This window comes from Ochotona princeps, chromosome 24, assembly GCF_030435755.1.
Source record: "Ochotona princeps isolate mOchPri1 chromosome 24, mOchPri1.hap1, whole genome shotgun sequence".
Classification (NCBI taxonomy): Eukaryota; Metazoa; Chordata; class Mammalia; order Lagomorpha; family Ochotonidae; genus Ochotona; species Ochotona princeps.
The window spans coordinates 20838363-20860245 of record NC_080855.1 but is presented as its reverse complement, the minus strand read 5'-3'; the positions used below and the strand labels follow the sequence as shown (position 1 = coordinate 20860245).

Here is a 21883-nt window from a genome sequence, read left to right as displayed (position 1 = left end):
GAAGTTCATTTTATTGGAGAAAAGCTAGGAGAAAAATTTCTTGGGTTATCTTAATTTTGTTTTTTAGTTTTTAAAATAATTACTGGATTTCCAAATATGGTTAGTCAAGTTTTTTAACATTACGAACTCATGGGTTAAGCTTGTTCTTTGTGTTCAGCCAGTTTGAGGTTTTTTTTATTGGAAGAAGAGAAGGAGAGACAGAAAGAAAGGTCTGTCATCTGCTGGTTTGCTCCTCAAATGGCCACAATGGCTGGAGCTGAAGTAAAACTAGGACAGGAGCCAGGAGCTTCTTCCACGTCTCCCATGTGGGTGCAGGTCCCAAGGCTTTGGCCATCCTCTGCTGCTTTCCCAGGCCTTAGACAGGGAGCTGGATGGGAAGTGGAGCAGCTGGGACACGAACCAGTGCCCATATGTGATTCTGGCACTTGGAGGCAGAGGATTAGCTGATCGAGCCATTGCCCAGAACCCAATTACGTATTTTAACCTGATGGTTGCCCCTGAGGTCCTGTTGTTGGCTAATGGGGCTTGTTGACTCCCAGATCCTTTTGATATGGTACCTGTAATCTGTAAGGTCAAGAAATTGAGGTGTTCCATTCTCATCTTGTCCTAGATCTGGAGTTCAGATCTGTTTAAGGAGCGCTGATTTCTTAGGTGCAAGAGTACAGGGACCCCATTCAGGACATTAGGGCTATTTGTGGTTCCTAAGAAATGAATGCTTTATTTTAAAGAGAAATCGTATCTATTGCAGCCTTCTAACAACATTGCAAATCCTCATCTGCATTGTCCCACAGTGTACCTGTAAGTGACAGAGTAATGATCCCATTGTAGCATGAGCACTTGAATGTGGTTTAAGATTTAAGTTTTATTGTTGTCCACAGCGTTTGCTCACTAGGACTGTATACTTGCATTACTGTGTGTTATTCACTTGGAATAGTTATCAGTGTGCTTTGTCACCAGTTGGATATGTAGCTAAAATCTTTCATGTCAAGTATGAGAGATTGCCCTTTACAATATAATGTGTTGTGTAATTATGTAAAAAATGGAATATATGGCCTGAAGTAGAATCCACAAAACAGGAATTATTAAAGGAAATGACTGTGTCTCTGATTCCTATATTATATTGCTTTTCTCCTTAAGTCCTTATGATTTTTTCTTTCACCGTCTAAATGTAAGCAAATATATATTAGGGCATATAAAATATGTGTGTATTATTTGTGTGTGTTCCAATTATTTGTGTGTGGTAAGTGGTAGCACATTGTGCTTCATTATTTTTTCCATCTTGCTTTTTTCGCATAGCTGATCTGTGTTTCCAGATGCCCTGTGCGATGGGTTATCTTACTTACTGCTCGCAGTGTTTAAGGCAGACACACATAGTATTCTTTCGCTGCTGCAGGTGAGAAAACAGGCATTTCTGTACAGGTTTGCAATTCTGTGACGCCTCTTGTCCAGATGGGACTCAGTCCCGTGTGGTGGGTGTGTTCATGAGCTGCACTAAGTTGTGTAACTGCTTTCCTCTGAGCTGTGGTGGAGGCAGAAAGGCTGTTGTTAAACTGCAAGGAAGGAAATCCAACTTCTGGAGAGCAGGCCGTGGTTCTGTAGAGCTGGGGGGAGGGAAACAGCAAGAACTGTTCCCTGACCAGAGCTACTTCCAGAAATGACAGGGACGTTAAGTGGGAGCAGTCTGTACTCTTCCCCTAAAATCAGAGTTCCTTATTTAAACAGTACAAGGCCAATTTGGTAAATCTCCCTCATTTCAGAGTCTTTATTTCATGGAAGTTGTGATAAATTAGGATAGCTGGAGAAAAAACAAGTTCCTTTAAAAGCAACAGCTCATGGAAAATAACTACTGGTTGATGATTTCATGATTTTAATAGTGACAGCCAGAGAGAAGAGGAAAGAGGAGAGCCGTGTGATTTCTCTGCAGTGGGATGGCTCGTGTGTTAATCTTAAACACCCTGGGAGGAAATGTTAGTGTGGGGTGGGGGCCTGGTGGGGCTGGCAGCTGCTTCTCTCAAGCTTGCCCTGGCAGCAGCGTAGGGTGCGACCAAAAGGTGCCGGGATCCAGTCCTTTCTGCCTGCATTCTGAGCCAGGAATTTCAAAAAGAATTTTTAAGTTGCTAATTAGAAAGTCTCATTTTATTATTTTAATTTGTATTTCTGTAATTAGTGGTAAGGTAGAACAGCCTGATCTATCCATTGTTTAAATTTTTAATTTTTAAAAAATGTATTTGGAAGATAGAGACAGATTTTTCATCTGCTAGTTCAATCTCAAAATGCCATAACACCTGTGGCTGGAACAGGATGAAGCCATGAGCCCGGAACTCCATCGGGGTCTCCCTTGTGGGTGGTGGGAATCCAAGTTCTTAAACCATCACCTGTTGCTTCCCAGTGTGCATACCAGCAGGAAGCTAGAGTTGGGAGTGGAGCTGGGATTTGAACTTGCACTGAGAGGATGTGGATGTCTCTGAACTACTGCACCCAGACCCATCCTTACCTATGTATGGCTCAGGAGCCAGTCCCTGTTGACTGTCAAGGATGCAGTGTTGGCTGTGAAGCAGTGAGATGCGACAGGCCCCTGGTCTGAAAGCATCTTCAGCCAGTTAGGATTTACTGGAATGCTCTGTGTTTATGGCAGTATAAATGTATAATTTATAATGACACTGGCTGGATCTGCTTATAAATAATAGCTGTTGGTTACTACTAATTGGTTTTTCAGCTTTAAAAAATGCCATGGCAGAATAGTGCTTCAAAGGGATGTCAGAGTGTTTTGGATCTGCTTAGAAGATTGTTCAAAAACATTTTAGATCTGTTACCATCAAATATTAATATCTTGAAGATCATGAGGGTGTGTACTTTGCTGGTGTGTGTGTGTATGGAAGAAATACTTGAATACTTGGCCTTAGATGGTAGTTCAAGACCTTAACTCAACCCTCTGCAGCTCTTTGCCTTGCCCACTTATACCACCCCTGAAGAAGTGTGGTTCACTTTATTTCCTCCCCACAAAGGGGTGCCACTGAGCTGAATCAAGCCGGCGTCTTCTCCTGGCCTGCCTTTGACCAGAAGCGGGTGTTGCTGTTGGTTCTCTTCCTAGGACTAAGCTGTTGCCTCCCACCACCTGGCAGGCCAGGGTGGCCTACAAGGGTCCCCTGGTCGGTGGTTGTGGGCTTTTGTTTATTTCCTGCTCAGTTCCTGCCTCTACTAGTAGTCATGCAGACAAAAAGTACAGTTTTAAGTCTTTATAGAGCTGTTATTTTTAAAACAGCTTGATGAAGATATTAGTGATGTAAAAATTATGTATGCTTAAGGTATACAACGATGATGCTTTTACAACTCTTGTAAACACTTGCAGTGTTCTACAACAGCAGTGTAATGGTTTCTTAGCTAGTTCAGTGGCTTTGAAGATGGATGAAAGGTCGGAATTCACCTGCACCAGCAGAGCAGCTGGACCCTGGAAGGTGGACACTCCCCTTTGCTTTAGCTGAGGAGGGCCAAGTGGGGATCCCCAGCCCCCATACATGGATGAAGCAGTGTCTCCAACCCTCCCCCACTCCACCCTGAGACACACAGGAGGCGGCACTGTAGCCCTAGCATGCTGCTACTTGATCTTCCCGCATAGTCCAAATTCCTGTGTATCCCTCAAACAATAACAGCTCTAGTGGATAAACTACATTTTTGTTTCTGGTCCATATTTCAGTCAAGAAAGAATGCAAATTACAGCTGAAAAAAATTGACTAATGAGGATTTATTGAAAAGCAGATAAGTTCCCAGAATTGTCAGATTTAGTGCAACCATGGCTCAGTCTCCAACACATTTTTTTCTATCTGCCTTGACCAAGTTCTCAGTCACGCTAAGAGGGAAAGTCATTTGAAGCTGCTTCATTCAAAAATTCTGGGCAAAGTGTTTGATGGCTTCTTCTTCTTTTTTGAAGATTTATTTATTTTTATTGGAAATTCAAATATACAGAGAGGAAGATCTTCTGTCTATTGATTCACTCCCCAAGTGACTGTAGAGGCCAGAGCTGAGCCAATCCAAAGCCAGGGGCCAGGAGCTTGTTCTGGATCTCCCGTGTGGGTGCAGGGTCCCAAGGCTTTGGGCCGTCCTCGACTGCTTTCCCAGGCCACAATCAGGGAACCAGATGGGAAGTAAGGCTGCCGGGATTAGAACCGGTGCCAATATGAGATCCCGGCACATGCAAGGTGAGGACTTTCAGCCACTAGGCTACTGTGCTGGGCCCTTGATGGATTTTTTAATTAGTTGAACTTGAAAGACCTCAGTAGCTTTGGACAAGTTAGTTCACTTTTCTGGACCCCAGTTTTTTCCTCTGTAAATGACAAACATGACAAGAATAATACATAGAGGGAAGTTTATTGGAGTAAGTTTTATAGGAAAATACCAGGATTGAGATTGAGGGCTTGTCCTGTCTCAGGATTCTGTAGTACCACAGAGCGAGACCTTTGTCCTTTGCGCTTTGCCCTTGCTGTTGAAGCACATGATAGCATCTGTATACAGTTTCAGAGCTTAGGAAATGCTCTTGTGGTCTCAGGAAAGTCCCATACTCGTCCTCCTGCTGCTGTCTTTTGCTGAAAGGAGAGAGATATGAGGGTCGGGAGAGCAGGCGGCGAGGACAGGATGATGGGGGTGTCCTGGGACCCTCGTGGTCAGGCTCCCGTCTTTCTATATGGGCTGTGTTTCCAGCACAGACTGATCCGCTGGGTGCTTAGAGGTCTTCTCTTGCTGAACTATTGGGAATCTGTGCATCTTGTTCGTCTCGCTGAATCGTTTGTAGAATATTCTTGTTCATGGATTTTCCTTTTATCCTGCCCCTTCAACCATACTGAAAGCCCTGGTTTTGTGGTTTAACTTACTATAATTTCTTGAAACGCAGGAACCATTGCACAACCCTTAATTGCAGCTTTTTCTTTGAGCTAGCTGTCCTTCCCTAGTCTTCGTTTCACCAGCAAGTCTTTGTCTTCAAGATCATGGTATGTGGGATTTTGTTTAAAATCCAAAGTTAATTTTTTTTTTAATCAGTGCTGCAAATATCCTTTACTATCACAGTCTGTCTAACTCCCGAGTCTGGGATGTGAGCAACATCTGTACTCGAGTCATGCTGTGTTGGGCCTTCTGTCTGGAACATCTGGAGTTCTGTGCTAGGAGTATCACGCCTTTCCCTGTGTCCGGACATGGAAGAGTCCAGAGGATGCTGTTCCTGCGTTTTCTTTTCCATTTGAGATAGAAGCCCTTTTCCCTCCACTTCCTGCATTTTCCTTTCTGAATCCCTCTCTGCTTCCTTCCTGCCTTCCCTCCCACCCTTGTCCTGCTGAGAAAGGAGAGGGAGAGGGTTGGTTTCAGGTTGGGGCAGGAGGGCATTCCAGTCAGAGAAAGAAAGTTGGAGGCTGTAGGGTCTCCTTCGAGGGCCTGATGTTGCCACAGCTGCTTGGTACCGCAGCCTCAGTGGAATTTGTGCTCCTCCTATGCTAGGAGATCTCCATCAGAGCTGAAGTTGGGACAAGGGAGGGGCCCAGAGCCCTAGAGGGTGGCCATGGCTGCCGTCTGTGCCCTGGGGTGGATGCACTGTAGCATCACATGGCCTCCTTTCTCTGTAGATGTGTTTGTATGGACCACATCTGCTTTTACAATATCCATCCATTTGTACAAACTTCATCCCTTATGTTTTATATATTCTTTAGCCATTTAATAGGTGTCTGAAAGATGGATTCAGAAGATACCCATATCTTAAGACAGGTTTTGGTCTGTTATTTCCCATAGCAGGCCAGAGAGCAAACTTCACTTTTAGATACTGTCTGTAGACGTAGCCGTTTGTATTTCATCTCCTCTTCTCTCTTAAACTGCAAAGACATGCTGAGTAGCCCTTATCTGAAGGACTTGGGACCAGAAGCATGTGGCATTTTGAAAAAAATTTTTTTTTTAGATTTTGTTAATATTTGCATGAGGATAATGAGCTGTGTTGGCGAGAGGACCCAAGTGTAAACACAAAATTCATTTAGGGTCAGTGTAGAGTATCCGCTTGTGGCCTGAGGTGGTTGTCTGCAGCATGGGGAGGACATTGCACTGTGATAGGCCACCTGTCCATGAAGTCAGATGTGACATTTTCCATCATGTCGACACTCAAGAAGTTTCGGATTTTGGATTTTTTGGATTAAGGATGCTGCACTTCCTGTCTCTCTCTTTCTCCCATGTCTAAACAAATAGCTTTGCCCACGCAGACTTCATTTCTTTTCTGAGCTATGTTCTCAACTCTTGTTTTGCTTTGTTTTGTTTTGTTTGTAAGGGGAAAAACTCTAAATACTTTGTTTAAGCGTAAGTTAAAAATTTCTTGAATTAAAACTCTGCTAGTTTTTTTTTTTCCAACATTTACTTCGGTATTTATAGTAGAATGTGTAAGATTCAGGTAGTACATTCAGTTTAATATTTTTCTGAAAAGCATTGTACTCAAATTCTATATAAGAGACACAGGGTCCACATTCTATTTTTTTTAAATAAAAGTAACACATTTAAATGATTTCTCAGATTGTATTAAAATGATTATCAGTGTTATAAAAATGTTATAAAAGTACAGAAGTATTAATTTTAGGAAAGCAAGCAAAAGAATAAAGTCTATGAGAAAGTAGTAAGAAGCAAACTAAAGCCCCGCTGTGTGTGACGTAGTATATAAACTGAATGCTTGCTGGGCCCCTGGAGCGGGGAGCAGGGTGAAGATGAGGGGTACCTGGGCCCCCCAGCCCTCGGACACAGGAGTCCCAGGCTGCACGCGTTGCCTCAGGATCCAGCAGCGAAGGCAGAGTCGAGCTTGACTCAGATCTGCTGGTTCCCAGAGTTTTTCATTTGCTGTGACACACACTAAACAGTTGACTACTGGATTATTCTGCATTTTGTTTTGTCTGGGAATGAGGTAAGAGGAGACGTGCTGCCCTGGGTGGCTCTCGCTGTCCTGAGAGGTACAGGAGGCACGAAGAGGAGCTTGTGCGTCTGGGATGTGTGCCGTTTCTTTTCCTGATCTTCCCGTTGGAGGTGGTGATGCAGGGTGCGGTTCTCCCAGAGCTGTTCTGTCCTAGTTACGGAGGGCTGTGGGAGGCCTGGTGCCTGTCGAGTCGTGCTGGGCAAAAAAAAATCTTGCTGAGCAGCCTTCGCACACAGTGATTGGTGGAGATGTGCTGAGTGAGTTGAAGTGATAATGATAAGAAACAGAAATCAGTTTAATCCCATCCTGATAAAGAATTGAATATCATCTCCACCCATAAACTTGGACAACGGTGTGTAAAATATCTGATGCATAAGGTAGAGTTTGATTTTAGTTGGTTTGTGTTTTGGGATGTTGGTGCCATTAGCCCCCACTAGTGCCCCTCTGTTTGCCCGTAGAAGTAGATAATGAGGGCTCTGAAGAGAAACTTGCTATCTTCCCGAGCCCTGACCCAGCCACACACCATGAGATTTGTTACTCCGCTGGCAGAGCTGAGCCTTGCACTTGACCTCTGTCCCCCGTGTCCTCCACAAACCAGCACGGTGCGGCAGGTCTCCTGCCTTCTTTCCTGATGCTGCTCTGAATCGGTGACTGTCCACCTGCCCCTGTCCGTCACCCCCGTGCTCAAGGCTGCTTCCTCGTCTCTCCAACCCCTCTGAAGAATCGTTCACTTTCCGCTTGGGCCTGTAAGCCCCTCTGCTCTGTAGGTCGCTCCTCAGTTCTTCCCTCCTTCCTTTTATAACCTTTTTTGGGGGGCATGAAGGATGATATTTGGGGGGGCATGTCACTGTCGCTTCTCTATCTTTCCTTCTCTGAAACCCTTGCTAATCAACTCTCACCTTTGCCAGAGTGGCCTGTGCTAGCAGCCTGGGAGCTTGCCTTTAAATCCCAGAGGATCCCTCTGTGTGCCTTAGCCTCCTTTTCTGTACCAGGGAGTTTCTCCTCCCTCGGCATGTGTGATGCCATGCTAGCCTGGCTGTCAGCTCAAGTCTCCTTCACCAACTGCTTTTCCGTGAGCGCTGTCATCGTTTAGGATTTTGTCCCCGCTGCCCGCTGTTCCCGGGTTCTCCCTCCACACTGGCAGGGTAGGTAGGGTGAGTGTGGCTCTCCTTCACATTCTCCTGCTTGTTAATAACCTTTGCGTGGCATCGTGCGGGGACCTCGAACTCTGCTTGCTCAAAACTCTGCACTCCCCCTGCGGCCCAGTCTTTTCTCTGTTCCTGATTCCTTTGTCCAGCTAAGTCAGAAATAGAAAACCTCAGTATTGTCTCTGATTTCCTCTGAGATCCATCAGGCTAGGGTTACTAATCACTTGTTTCTCTTCCTTCCTGAGTAGTCACAGTTTAATTGCTAGTACTAACTAGTGAGGTTTTTGTTGAACCATTTTTTTTTCTAAACCAGGAAATCTCTTCAATAGCTGTCATTTTTCCGCACACGGTGTGTTTCAGTGGCCCTGGCTTTATTTCTTCTCTAAAGGAGAGTGACTTAAGGCCACAGCCAGATCCCTTCAAGGTGGAGTGAGACATGAAGTGTGTGAAATATTAGACTGCAGGGGTGAAGTGTGAGGAAGAGGAGGTTGGGTTTGGGATTCAGGTGGCTTTTCAGTAACGAACACGTCCCTGCGTCTGTCCTTCCTCCTGTGCTTGCTTCTGGGGGATGCCGTCCAAGCAGGGCCCTTCAGCGCTTGGATGTTTGCTATTAGGATCCTTCTTTACTAACTTTGTCAGTAACATCTCCATAGTCTCTGGTATTCCACTGAGCTTTCCCCTCAAATCTGAATCTCAAGATGTTTTAATAAATCCATTTTTCGAAAGTATTCACATCTGGTTGATCATCACAATGCTGACTGACGCCCTAAGTTAGAGGAGGTCTTTATTTTAGCAGGGAAGGTAGCCGTGTGGCAGGGAAAAAGCCAGAGCAGAGAGAGAGAGAGAGAGAGAGAGACAGAGAGAGAGAGAGAGAGAGAGAGAGAGAGAGCGAGAGCACGCACACGCAAAGGGCAGAGACACCTCTGCAGCCTCGAGGTGGGTACGGGGAGTGCGGGGTTAAGTTGGCAGATGCGCCTGTGGGTGGACACCAGGGATAAATGCCCCAGGGGATTGGTGGAGCGCACAGGCTTGAACCTGAAGGTCTCTAAGCTTACTTAGGGACCTGGGGCCTTAGTGGGGTCAAGACCTAGGGGATTTACAGTGGTGCTGGGTTAGGCATTCAAGGCATTCCAGGTGGCACTGAGTCAAGGATGGTGGGACCAGGGGTCAGTTTTTGGGGCTTCTGTTCAAGTTGCTCCTTACATTGATGGCCCTCCCTTTTAAAAAGACATTTATTTTACTTAAAGAGCGAAGTTACAGAGAAAGGGGATCTACACACACACGTGTGCACACACACACACACACACACACACACACACACACACATAGATCTTCCGTCTACTGCTCCACGGCCCAAATGGCTTTGATGGTTAGGGCTGGGCCAGGCTGAAGCCAAGTGCTTCTTCCAGGTCTCACTTGTAGGTACAGCGGATCATCTGCTGCTTTTCCAGGCACAATAGCTGGGAGCTGGCTTAGAAGTGGAGCAGCTGAGATTTGAACCAGTACCTGTATGGGATACTGGTGTTGCAGGTGGCGGTTTAGTTTGCTTTGCCAGAGTCAGTCCCAGTAATTTATAATCCAAATTACAAATGTTTTCCTAATTTTTTTAAATATCTCTGAGATATGAGAGTGTTAGCTGTCTTATATCCAGTGGTCCATTCCCTCACATGCCCACAATAGCTGGGACTTGGCTGTACTAGACCAGGCCAGGACCAGAAGCTGTGGGCGGCAGGAACTCGGTCACTTGGGCCACGGGCCATCACTGTGCCTTTATGCCTTTTCATCTCTGTTTTCATTTTCTTTTTGGCAATATGGCAGTCTTCAGTTCTTGGGCCTGCTTTATCTTTCTTCAGCCTCTCTGTTCCACTTCTTGGGATTCCATTCTCCTGTTCTTGTTTTCCGTGTCCTGGGTGGCTTGGTCTCCTCTGAGGTCCCACCTGGAGGCTGTGTTCCCACCTGCTGTCTGTGGTCAAGTCTGAGCGACCCCTGCTTGTGATTTCCTCTTTGCCCTGAGCCTGGTGTGTGAACCCCAGGGCATGCCAGTTTTCTTTCTTCACATGAAGTGCAGCATAAGTTCATGCTAACAGCTCCAGGAGCTTCACTTTAGCTGCCCTCTTGGCTTCGCTCGAAGTTTCTCTGTGACTGAGACACTTGCCTTCTGCCACCACCACCCTGTCTTGTTTTGCGTTATGCATCAACTCTTCACCTCTCGGCCTCACTGGGCTTTTAGTGCCTTACTGTGAGATCTTGAAAATGTATCTTACATAAACATTTATCATTTCAACAAAATCATTTTGAGTAAGTAAAGCCTGTTGAAGGTTTGAAGGGAAGCTTGTAGTCACTTTACTAAGTAAGTCGTAGAGTCCTGTACTACAGAGGGGCACTACGGTCAGCGATGGCTTTGTGGTCCCAGCCTTGTGTTGCCCAGAGGTACATGGCAGAGTGTGCAGTGACGTTCACACGACAGAGAGGTGACCCTGCAATGCGTTTGTTGTAACATATTGCCATCCTTAAGCACCACATAACTATTTTCATTGTAGAGGATTAGAAAATACAGAAAGTGAGAAGAAAAAAAAGCATCTCTAATTCTCTCACCTAAACGTACCACTTGGAATTTGTCATTGTAGAACTTTGTGTATGTACCTATGTGGGCATGCATACATTTCTAACAATATATCCATTCTTCACACTACTGGCTTATGGCCTATCTTCCTGTTTAACAGAACTGCATTTTTTTTTTTGTTTTGTTTTAAAGTGGTTTTATTTCTTTATAATCAAAGTCAAAATGGGGTGGAAGGGAGAGGATCTTCCATCCACTGGTTCAGTCTCCAGATGGCTGCAACACACTTCTTCCAGGGCTTCCACATGGGTGGCAGGTGCTGAAGTACTTGGGTTGTTATCTGCTGCCCTCACAGGCCATTAGCAGGGAGCAGAATTGAAGTAGATCTGCTGGGACATGAACTAGACCATAGGAGATGCTGGTGAAGCAGGTGGCGGCTTTACTTGCTATGCTATAACACCAGCCCCAGCTGTATTTTTTTTCCCCAGTGGCTATGCCATGTAGTTGTTATTGTAAACTTCTGATGAATATCTTCTTAGAAGTCTTGGCATGCTATTCTTTTTTTTCTTAATTTTTGACAATCTTTACATAGTTGATTAGGGCACAAAGAGTCAAGGGCTACAGGGAAGTGGATAAGACTATTGTTTCCACATTATTGCTTTTTTTTTTTTTTCTGTATCTGGGGTAAAGGGGCAGATAAAAGGGGAAACCCCACCCAGCCTCTCACCCATCCCAGGTCCCCGATGTGGAGCATGCTCCGAGGGTCCTGCTCGAGCGGTTGTGATAATTCAACAGTTCTGAATTGCTGCTAGTCTCGCCCTTCCAAGCACGATGGAATCGCTGCATAATCCACTTGTTGACACAGCCCATCTTAGAGTCTCTGTCCAGATTTTCATTCACACAAGGCTGGGATAGTTGATTGATTTGTTCTGTCTTCCATCCTCTGTTGTGGTACCAGGTGTCCTCTGCAGGCTCCAATGGACTGCCATATCCTCCATGTGCACCTGGATATGCTCTCCACTGCTCTGTCTGAACCTCTGAGGAGGCTCAACTTTGACACTTGCCCTCTGTGGCAGACCATGGAACCTGCACTTCTGTTCATTGTTGGTTCTGAATCCGACAGTTCGTTTGGGGAGATCCCCAAAGCAACTTTGTCTGAGGTGATCCCAGATGAGATTCATGTGTGTGCTTGCCAGTACAGGGCCCGGCACAGTCCATTGCCCGCAATCAACTGGTGGTTGCAATTGCTGGGTCAGTTCTGTTTCCAGCCCTGTCTTCACACGAAACAATGGATGTTGCAGCCCGACCTGATTCTGGCCAGCACAAACTCGGCCCTCACAAAAACCAGTGGGAGCTGCAGCCTAGTTGGAGCGACCCACAATAACCCCCACCAGGACCGCCCCCTGCCCTGGTTCCCATGCTTGCCTGTATGTACCACAGACTTGTCCAGTCTGTCCCACATACCATGCAGCTCTCCTACATGTTAATGGACATTGAAGCCTAGTTCAACTCAACTGGGCCTAATATCCAGCCCATGCACATGCTGGTGGGTGCTGTTATGTGCAACCAGGTCTGCCCTAGTCCTGGTTTTCATGCTGTCTGGTGGGAGTGATAACTCAAGAGGGAGGTGCCCATTATTTCCCTTCTGGGTCCACTCCCAGATCATGCACTTTCTGGGTGGTTCTGTCATTTAACTTGACAGAGTTAGCCCCAGTGCAGCATCTGCTATCTGATGCTGTGGCACAGCCCAACGAACCCTCACCCATTCTGATTTATGCTTGCACCAGTAGGGACAGTGAACCAAGCCTGGCTCTTTCCTGATCTGGTTCACATGAGGCCCAGAGCTTTATTTTTTTGTTTTTCCCCCAGTGGGTATGCCATGTAGTTGCTACTGTAAACTTCTGATGAATATCTTTTTAGAAGTCTTGGCATGCTATTCTTATGGTTTCTTTTAGACCTACTTCTGAAAGTAGGATTGCTAGTTATTGGGATTCAGGGTCTTTGGTGTATGTTTCTGGGGGTGAGGTTTTTACATTTAGCCTCTGGTTGCACGTTGCTATGCACTGAACCTGCTTGAGATCCTGCCTCCCCCCCACTCAGGATTTTGAATACATAGCTTTGTCTTTGAAGCCAGTAACTCCCCTGTTCACGCTGATTTCTTTACCTGCACAGAGTATCGTGTCAAAGAACGCACTTCAGTATCGAGGAAATTCCCAGCACGATGCCCAGGAGTTCCTGCTGTGGCTTTTGGACCGAGTTCACGAAGACCTCAATCACGCTGTGAAGCAGAGCGGCCAGCCCCCCGTGAAGGTGAGGACATGCGCTCGGCCAGGCTGTCAGTGAGAGAGCAGTCCTCTGCTGAGGACTTGGTGCCTGGGTCAAGTTGATAGCTGTAATGGTGCTGGCTGGGCATTAAATCCAGTGGTTTACTTAGAGGGTGTTTCACCCTGTTTACTTCAAGAGACATTGTCCTCAGAGAACTTTTGCAGTGTAGGAGAGAAGTATTTGCAAGTCTGACTGCCTTTAGACTAACACCCAGTAATTCCATCTCACAGAACTGTTTTTAAACTGGAATACATTTCCTTTCTAAGCTAATGAGATACATGCCCTGCAGGTCACTGAAATGAGCACACACCCAAAGGAAGTGATGGATGCTTTGCTGCTAGGTTTGGATTTGAGCACAGTAGCTGAACCTCTAGAATGTTCTTACTGGGAAAATTCATGAGTCTTTCAACTTTTATACATATAGCCTTAATATAGTGGATAAAATGATTTATATAATGTGAAAAAATAAGAGTTGTATCCCTCATGCAGCTTTTGAAGTTCTTGATAATTCTGCTTTGTACTTCAAATTTTAAACCTCCAATCTGGTTAATTGTTCTGGTTGAAGGTCATTTTGTGCCAAATCCTGTCATGTGACTGTGTATGTGTGGCCCACTCTCCCACCAAATGGCAACACCCTCATAGAAGGCCAGACACTGTGTCTTCTGTTTTCTTCATATCCGAGTGTCCTGGACACTGCTCCCTGCGTGTGCTAGCAGAGGGTCAGTAACCAGTGGTCAGAGGGAGGGGCATGGACAGGTAAAAGTATGGAGTGTTTTGTGATGAGACACCATACTGGATAGCACAGTAATAGATGCCAGAGAATCGAGGCATGGGAAGAAAGTGGTTGGGATCGTTTCCTGGAAGGGCTTTGGGTGGGAGACTCAATGCTGGAAGATTAGAGAGTTGTCCAACTGCACGGAGTTGAGTCGTGCGACCCACAAGCAGGTGCCTGCGCGTGAAGCATCTGCACGAGGTGTGTAGCTTGTAAAGAGTCAGGAACATTTGTGATGTTCTAGGTTCATCTTCAATTAAGAATTGGAACTTCTAGACTGTGAAATTGTACTTCCTTCTCTTTAGCTCCCATCGGAGACTGACATGATGCCTGAGGGACCATCTTTTCCTGTCTGTAGTACTTTTGTACAAGAACTTTTTCAAGCCCAGTACAGGTATGAGCAAATGAAATGTTCCTTCTTATTTTGCTTACTGCAGGTTTGAGTGATCTTAACGGGAGTGTCTCATGTTTTTGTTTTTGAAGGTCTTCCTTGACATGTCCCCACTGTCAGAAACAAAGCAACACTTTTGACCCTTTTCTCTGCATTTCCTTGCCAATTCCTCTGCCACATACCAGGTGGGACTGCGTTTTGATGGTGTTCGTTTTCTGCCGTAGGTGCCTATCAGGTCTTCTCACTTAGTTAGGCAAATCCTATGATTGTTGAGAAGTCGGAGACAGTCACTGTCAGTTCCTCACAGAAATCAGTTTCCAGGGGAAGCAGGTGCCCAAGGCAAGTAGGCACTGGTGGCCGGTTAGGTGTTCGTCCACAGATAGCGTCGGGCTGTTGAGTAACTTATAGATCGTCCAAAGACCTTACTGTGTACTTTGAATTACCACTTTTATTTTTAACTGTTTGTCAAAATTTCCAGCAGTTGTACTGTTTTAAATGTGAAGAGTGTGTTGTGTGTGTTTATGTATGTATATATGTTTTTAAAGATTTAAAGATTTATTTATTTATTTATTTATTTTTAAAGATTTATTTATTTTTATTACAAAGTCAGATATACAGAGAGGAGAGACAGAGAGGAAGATCTTGCGTCCGATGATTCACTCCCCAAGTGACCTCAATGGCTGGTACTGTGCCGATCCGAAGCTGGGAACCTGGAGCCTCTTCCAGGCTTCCCATGTGGGTGCACGGACCCAAAGCTTTGGGTCATCCTCAACTGCTTTCCCAGGCCACAAGCAGGGAGCTGGATGGGAAGTGGAGCTGCCGGGATTAGAACTGGCATCCATATGGGATCTTGGTGCGTTCAAGGCGAGGACTTTAGCCTCTAGGCCACACCGCCTGGCCCTATTTATTTATTTTGAAAAAGTTACAGAGAGGGAAGAAGGGAGATCTCTGTCCACTAGTTCAATCCCCAGATGATGGCAGCAGTTGGTTCTGGGCCAGACTCCTGAGCTATCTTCCACTGCTTTTCCCAGTCTGTGAGCAGGGAACCAGATTAGAAATGAAGCAGCTGGACCCGAATCAGGGCCTGTATGGGCTGTCAGCCTCATGGGTGGCGACCTCACCTGCTGTGCCCCAGTGCCAGTCTCAGATGTATTATGTTTTTATTTTATGCCCTTTTCAAAGCTCTTCGTTATTGTTTGATAGTTCTGTTTAGCACCAAATGAAATTTTCCCATGTAGCTTCTAAAGAAAGGTAAGGCTTAGCTTCAGTTTGTGTTGATTTCAGAGCAGGTTTATTTTCCATTTTCTGTATAGTTCATGAATTTCAGAATTCTTTTTTGTACCAAAGTTAATTTTTACGTCTTCATCCCATTTTTCTCTGAGCTGTTTAAAGTGCCTTGCTAGCTGAGCTGACACAGGTAACTAACCAGAAGCTCTGGCCTTGGTCTGTGCAGGCCTCTCTATGTCACCGTCGTGTATCAAGGCAAATGCTCTCACTGCATGAGGATTGGCGTGGCCGTGCCTCTGTCCGGGACTGTTGCCAGACTGCGGGAAGCCGTGTCTGTGGAAACAAAGATCCCCACTGATCAGGTAATGGGCCCACTAAGACCAAGTACATGTGACTCACTAAAATCTTGCTTTCTGTTCTAGAGGTTTTTAGAATCTGCCAGTATTGTTAGATAGAGAAAATTACTTGTGTCTATTGTTGGGGGGGAAAAAAAAGAATATTAAGCCCCCCCAAAGAGTAAAATGTAAAGAAAAACTTTGCATGTTTCATTTTTAGTTGTTATATATTTTTAAACAGAGAAGCAGTGACTTACACTATGACCTTCTTGTGGCTTTTTTATAAACATGGTTATAAACATGATTACCTGGCCACTCTTAGGCCATCCTAATGAATGGCTGTGTGGAGCATCCCTGAGGGTTAGATGTAGAGCATCAGAGAGGGTTAGAATTCCACAGTGGTGATGAGTGGACATCGTCTTGCTTAGATGGTGTTCTGTCCACAGTACATGCTTCATGCGGTCTTGTCTTTTTAAAGTTGGACCTTGCTCTCTGATCTTGTTCAGATAAGAGAAAGTTGTCTCCCCCCCTTTTGGGGGGTATATCTTTAATATTGTGTTGTGAGTAAATTGACCTAAGGTATTGGTGACCTCTGTGAGTTTTGCATAGTTTTTACTCAATTCACTTACAATTTTATTTAGAGAAACATTGGTCATTTAGGATTCACTAAGGAAAGATGTCTGAGTGCTTAAATAGCTTTCCCTCAATAGCTTCTGGAAAACTGCTGTGTAATCACTGAATAATCGAGGTGTTTTGTGCTTTGGCCTCATGTGGCCTTTTGGAGCGTTACCATAGTAAAACAAAATACCACCAGCAGTGTTGGTTGAAGGCAGCAGGTATCTCCTGTTTTCTTAAGCCATGTGCTGGCATGTTGATAAAACATGCATTCCTTTCCCTGCTCTGAAAAGCACATTGATTCCTTTTTTCCCCTGCAGGGTGAGTGGTGAGGTGGAGAGGGGTGCGGGCGGGAGGCTGCAGTGGCGTGCAGGGCGCACCTGGTTGCGCCTTTAAAGCTTCCAGTGCTCTCCGGCTCTTTCTGCCTGTCGTTTAAATTGGTGAAATTCTTACACATTTGCTTCTGCCCTCAGCTTGCTGGAGAGAGTGAACTGCACTTGCGTGTTCACAGGCAGAAAAACAACATGACCATTAAATTTATTATAAGGAAATGTGCCAGGAACATTCTTCCTGGGCTATTTATGGACCATGCCAGCAGCCTCTTTCCCCACAAAGAATGCTAGAGCCATGGGGGCGACCTTATGTGTCCCGTCCAATTCTCCCCTTTGCCACTCCTATGAAGGAAACCAGAAAAACCACGAGGGGCCCAGGGCAGGGTGGTGGCAGCCTGGCACTGGAACACCTTCACACCTGCCCAGTGCTGCCTGCGAGGCTGGTGCTGCGGAGCGTGTAATGAAGTCTGCACATCTCCCTGTTTTCCTCTCCAGCGTCTTTCTGTTTTGTTGTAAAATACCCTGTCATTTCAGAAATGATGACCTAGCAAGTGAAAGTTCTCAATATCGTGGTACTAGAGGCTACTGGATTTAATACTGTTGTATGATATTCACTTGATTTGTTTTTCCTGTGCACATGTAACATAATTTTATAAAATCCACACATTTTGTTCTTTACTTCCCGTGTCAAGTGTACAGATACAAGGGGGTCTTTAGAAGGTATATGAAAAATTTGAACTATTTTTTTTATTTCTGTTTTCCATTAACCTTCTGAAACCCTAACGTATAAGGCTTTATAATTCCAGTAATACGTTCCATCAGTTACTATTTCGCATTTGAGTTGATTTCATTTTTTTCTAATACACATTGGCATGATGCGTTGACATGTTTTATCTTCAAATTTGAAACTTCTTTGATGTGGGACAGTCTCTGAGTAAGGTGGGGAGTGTGTCCTCGTGATGAGAGTGAGTGAGCATAGAAGCCAAGGCAGGTCTCACAGTCTCTCCACTGAGAAGCGGAGTAAGGTTAGACGCGATGGCCGCCTGGGCCTTTTCTCCCCGGAGCTTAGAGGAGCATGGGTCCCGTGCCAGAGTTCGGAAATCAGAGCATGCTGTTCTGTCGGTCAGAGGATACTGTGCTTCCAAGATTCTCATTCAAGGCGAATAATGAGGGCTCTGTGAGATGTCTCGGAGCCCTCTCCATCCCTTGCTGATCTTGGTGAGTGAGAGCAGTTCCTGGTAGAGGTGGGAGACCAACCTGTATTGATGCCCAGCTGTTTACATTTTCCCCGTTTTTAGATTGTGTTAACGGAAATGTACTATGATGGGTTCCATCGTTCCTTCTGTGATACAGATGACCTGGAAACAGTCCATGAAAGCGACTGCATTTTTGCCTTTGAGACTCCAGAAATATTTAGGCCTGAAGGAATTCTCAGTCAAAGAGGTAAATGAGCACCTGTTTCCATCCTAAGCACCTGGGTTTGCAGGTTGAGCAAGCACCTGCCCTTTTGTCTGTTACATGATAGTGTACATTTTAAAATAAATTGTGATAAAATGCATAGAGTGTATTTTTAACTGCTGGTATGACATTTATGATAACACATCCCCCTAGCTGAGCCAGCCCCATAGGAAAGTCTAGCACTTGATAACGTCTTCCTTTACATAGCCTTTTGGGTATCTTGTGATGGCACATTGGATGCTAGACTGTGCCATAGCTTTTCTTTAGTTTTTTTTTTAATACTTAAAATTCTGCTGCAGCACTTCTGTTTAATTTCTCAATTCTGAAATCTTTGCTACGGAGTAGGAGTGTGGAGTACCCAGCCCCTAGGCTGCGAGGAGCCAGTGAAGCCTTTTGGCCTGCTAAGACGAGGGACTTGAAATTCAGTGCATCAGAAGCAGGCTAATTTTTAGGTTGATAACTGTATACAGCGCGTGAAATGATGTTATAAATATGCAAATGGCCTTTCATTAATAAAAGTTTTTCACCTTTGCTGTAGAGTTTTCTTGATATTTATTTTATTTATTTTTAGGATAATTGCATGTCACTGTTCATTGATAAGGAGCAAAACAAATTAAAACTCTAGACAGTGCCGTTCCCTTTACTGGCTGCAGTTTCGGCTGTGACTGGGGAGCTAAGCCTGTTTTCCCTTTGTGTTCGGAGGGTCATGGGAGCCATTCTGAGTTTGAGAGCTTCCTGGCTTTAGTGTTCCTGAATGTTCTTCTGGGTCTCCTCTTCATTTGGTTCTGCCACAGTGGTTGTTACCACCTCAAGTAGTACCTGGGAATCAATCAGAAATGCAACTCCTTGGACCTCACCCCAGACCAAATGAATGAGACACTCTGGGACCAGGGCCCAGCAGTCTGTTTTCAATCATCCCTGTAGGTGATTTTACAAACTGAAGTTATGAGAAATACTGCTCCACCCAGTCTTATCAGTATTTTCTGCTGCCTTGATTTTAGAACTAACTTTTCTGCCAGCCTCACTTTTCTTCTACTTCTGTTTCCATTCCCTGACTTTGACCTGTCTGCTGGAATTGCTACAAACAAAACAGAGAGAGAGACAGAGAGACAGAGAGAATATGAATCATACATTCACTGTTTCATTCTCCCAATGGCTGCAAAACCAGGACTGGGCCAGGACTCTGGGTCTCCCACAGGAGAGGCGGGGGCTCAGTGGTCTGCTGCCCTCCAGGCGTGTTGTCAGGAAGCTGGATCAGAAAGCAGAGCCCGACACTTGGGCCAATGTTCTGATATCTGATGCTGTGCATGCTGGCCCCCCCAGGCAGCTTTTATACTTAGCATTTCTTCCTTAAATGGGTTCTTCCAATGTTTCTTTGAATGAAAACAAATAAACAAACAAACAAACAAACCAAAAAACCTCCTACAATTAAGGAGGTAGAGAAAAAATTTTGCAATTGTAGAAAAGATGCGTAGGATGCGAAGTTAAGAGGGTTTCTGACTGTAAGGAGAAGTCATGGCCCAGATGCTAAGTGGAAGCAGAACACTTTAATATGACAGAAATAATGGGCTCTGAGTTATACACTGGCATTAAGGACACATACAAAGAACAGTGATTTCAGCATTAGGAATTTTAAAAGGCTTCCTGTTCTATCACCATTATTTACTATTGTTTAGGCTGTTCTGGCCAGTGCAATAAAACAGGAAAAGCAGTGAGAAATCATTGCTGAGTTAAGGTAGTTCTTGTTGGACTGGCAGTTGTTCATTCTCTCTTTCTCTCTCTGCTTTTTCAGACATGAAACAATTTGATGTATTGACAAGAAGAGATGGGAGTGGAAGGGATGGGATGGAGAGGGGAGAGAGCTGCTCTTTTGGGGCAGACTTGGCAGAACTCAGCCTCTGGGAGATTACCAGTTGCTTTTGAGGGTCCTTTAAGGACCATAGCTGACCCAGCCAAAGCCTGGGTGGCAGAGATGCAAGCCCCTGAGCCATCACCTGCTGCCTCCAGGGTGAGCTCAGCGTGCTGCTAGCCTGCTCATGAGAAGCAGAGAAGATGACGGGATACGGGTGTCCCCCCGGGACACCTGCTACATCACATACCTGCCCCAATAGTTTTACACTTTTTATGACTCTTCTGATTTATCCTTTTAAAGCTAAATCACAGGATAATTTTTTTCAAGTCTCCTGAATCCCTTTAGGATTGAATAAAATGTATAGAATTACCCAGGAGACAGTATCCTTCTCACAGCACTGAGCTGTCTGCAGTTATTTATGCCCTTTGTGGAAGTTCTGTGACTTCCCCATCTAGTGGAACTGGCACCGATATGGGATGCTGGCGCCAAATGTGGAGGATTAGCCTACTGTACCATGGCACCAACCCAACATTCGAAATTTTTACTGTATAAAGTAGAGCTCCAGGTCCCTTCATTTAATATGTACATATTTGATTGTCCCAGAACATTTGCCAAAGAAACGATTCTTTCGTATTTGGATGGTCTTGGTGCCCCTGCTGAAAGCTTTCGTTCAGTTTCTGCTTTATGATACCCACCTGCCTCAGATGTCTCCTGTGCCTCTTCTTCCCTCTCGTCTTGGTGGTTTGTTGGTTGCCTTTGTCAGTTTGTTAGGTGCCAGGTTAGGGCTGAGTTTCCTCTACTCATGTTGACCTTGGTGCTGCTTTCTAACAGGGCTCTGTTCCAGTGTTATACCTCCTGATGTTGTGTTTTTATATGTATACTTTGCTTAAATGATATTCTGCTTTTATTGCATTAGGATAAAAAATGCCTGCCCATCGGCTTTGTTCAGAAGCTTTTTTCCTCTCTTCCCCACCCCCTTGCCTCTGATGCTTGCTTGCTTGCTTGCCTGTCCTTCATAGTGTCTGCTAATTTTTTGCACCAGCGTGTTATGACCAAACAGTGTGCTTTCTCCAGTTTCTTTAACAGGATACTGAAGTTTGCGAGGGTTGGTTGCTTTTCCTTCGTCTCTCTGTGGTCAGCAGTTCAGTACAGTTCCTAGTGTGTAGCAAGAGCCCAGCTCATGTTTATTCAGCTGGAAGTTTCTCCACATTTCCTTTTCCACCTGCGCTGCTCAGGGACAGCACCATGTTTCTGTTCACAAGTGAATTTGGTGAGTCCAGTGTCTAGCCAGGGCATGCTCTTGTTGGATAAATCCATCATTGCCGAGTGTGTGTCCATCTCTGCTCTCAAGATCCTCCAGAGGTTTTGTTGGGCCAGGTCATGCTGCTGCTTTCCTGACTGTGTGAGTCAGGAGCCGAGATTTGGGCTGCTGTTTAATGGCCCCGGGTCACACAGCTAGCAGCAAACAGCACTTTGGAGAGAGGTGACAGGCTTCATCTCGTAGAAGCACAGGTGCTGCCCATCCTTGCTTCTGCCAAGAATCTGGGAGATGAGGTAATTCGTTGTCTCCAGTGCAGGCTTCTATTATTTTTAATTTTTTTATGACCAGATTTCAAGTGCTGATAAATTGCCTGTTGCTTGTCTGTGTGTGTGTGTGTGTGTGTGTGTGTGTGTTTTGCACATTTAAGCTTACATACCCCTCCAGTTGCTTGGTAATGCTTCAGCTTTGCTTATTTCTAATTTATCTCTCTCTCCCTGTATGTGTGTGTTTTAACTGTCTGGCATTTATTTGAGTATTTGAGTATAAGCTATGTACTTGTTATGTTAGACTGCTCTCATGTTGATGTAGCTTAATAGGTTCTACAGGCCTTTTATTAGTGGATCCTTGGGTGATTGCCAGAATTCTGCTCTGACTGCTCTTGTGTTAACCATTTTAACTTAGTCCT

General features: G+C 45.1%; 1 protein-coding gene across 1 annotated transcript in view; it reads left to right on the top strand.

Annotated features, from left to right (window-relative positions):
• Positions 1-21883, top strand: part of USP31 (ubiquitin specific peptidase 31) — a 60486-nt gene that overhangs the window by 16945 nt on the left and 21658 nt on the right. Inside the window, exons 2-6 of the mRNA XM_004586814.2 lie at positions 12803-12940; positions 14033-14121; positions 14211-14303; positions 15572-15707; positions 17926-18070. Of these exons, the coding sequence (XP_004586871.2) occupies positions 12803-12940; positions 14033-14121; positions 14211-14303; positions 15572-15707; positions 17926-18070 (601 nt within the window). The remainder of the gene's footprint in view (positions 1-12802; positions 12941-14032; positions 14122-14210; positions 14304-15571; positions 15708-17925; positions 18071-21883) is intronic.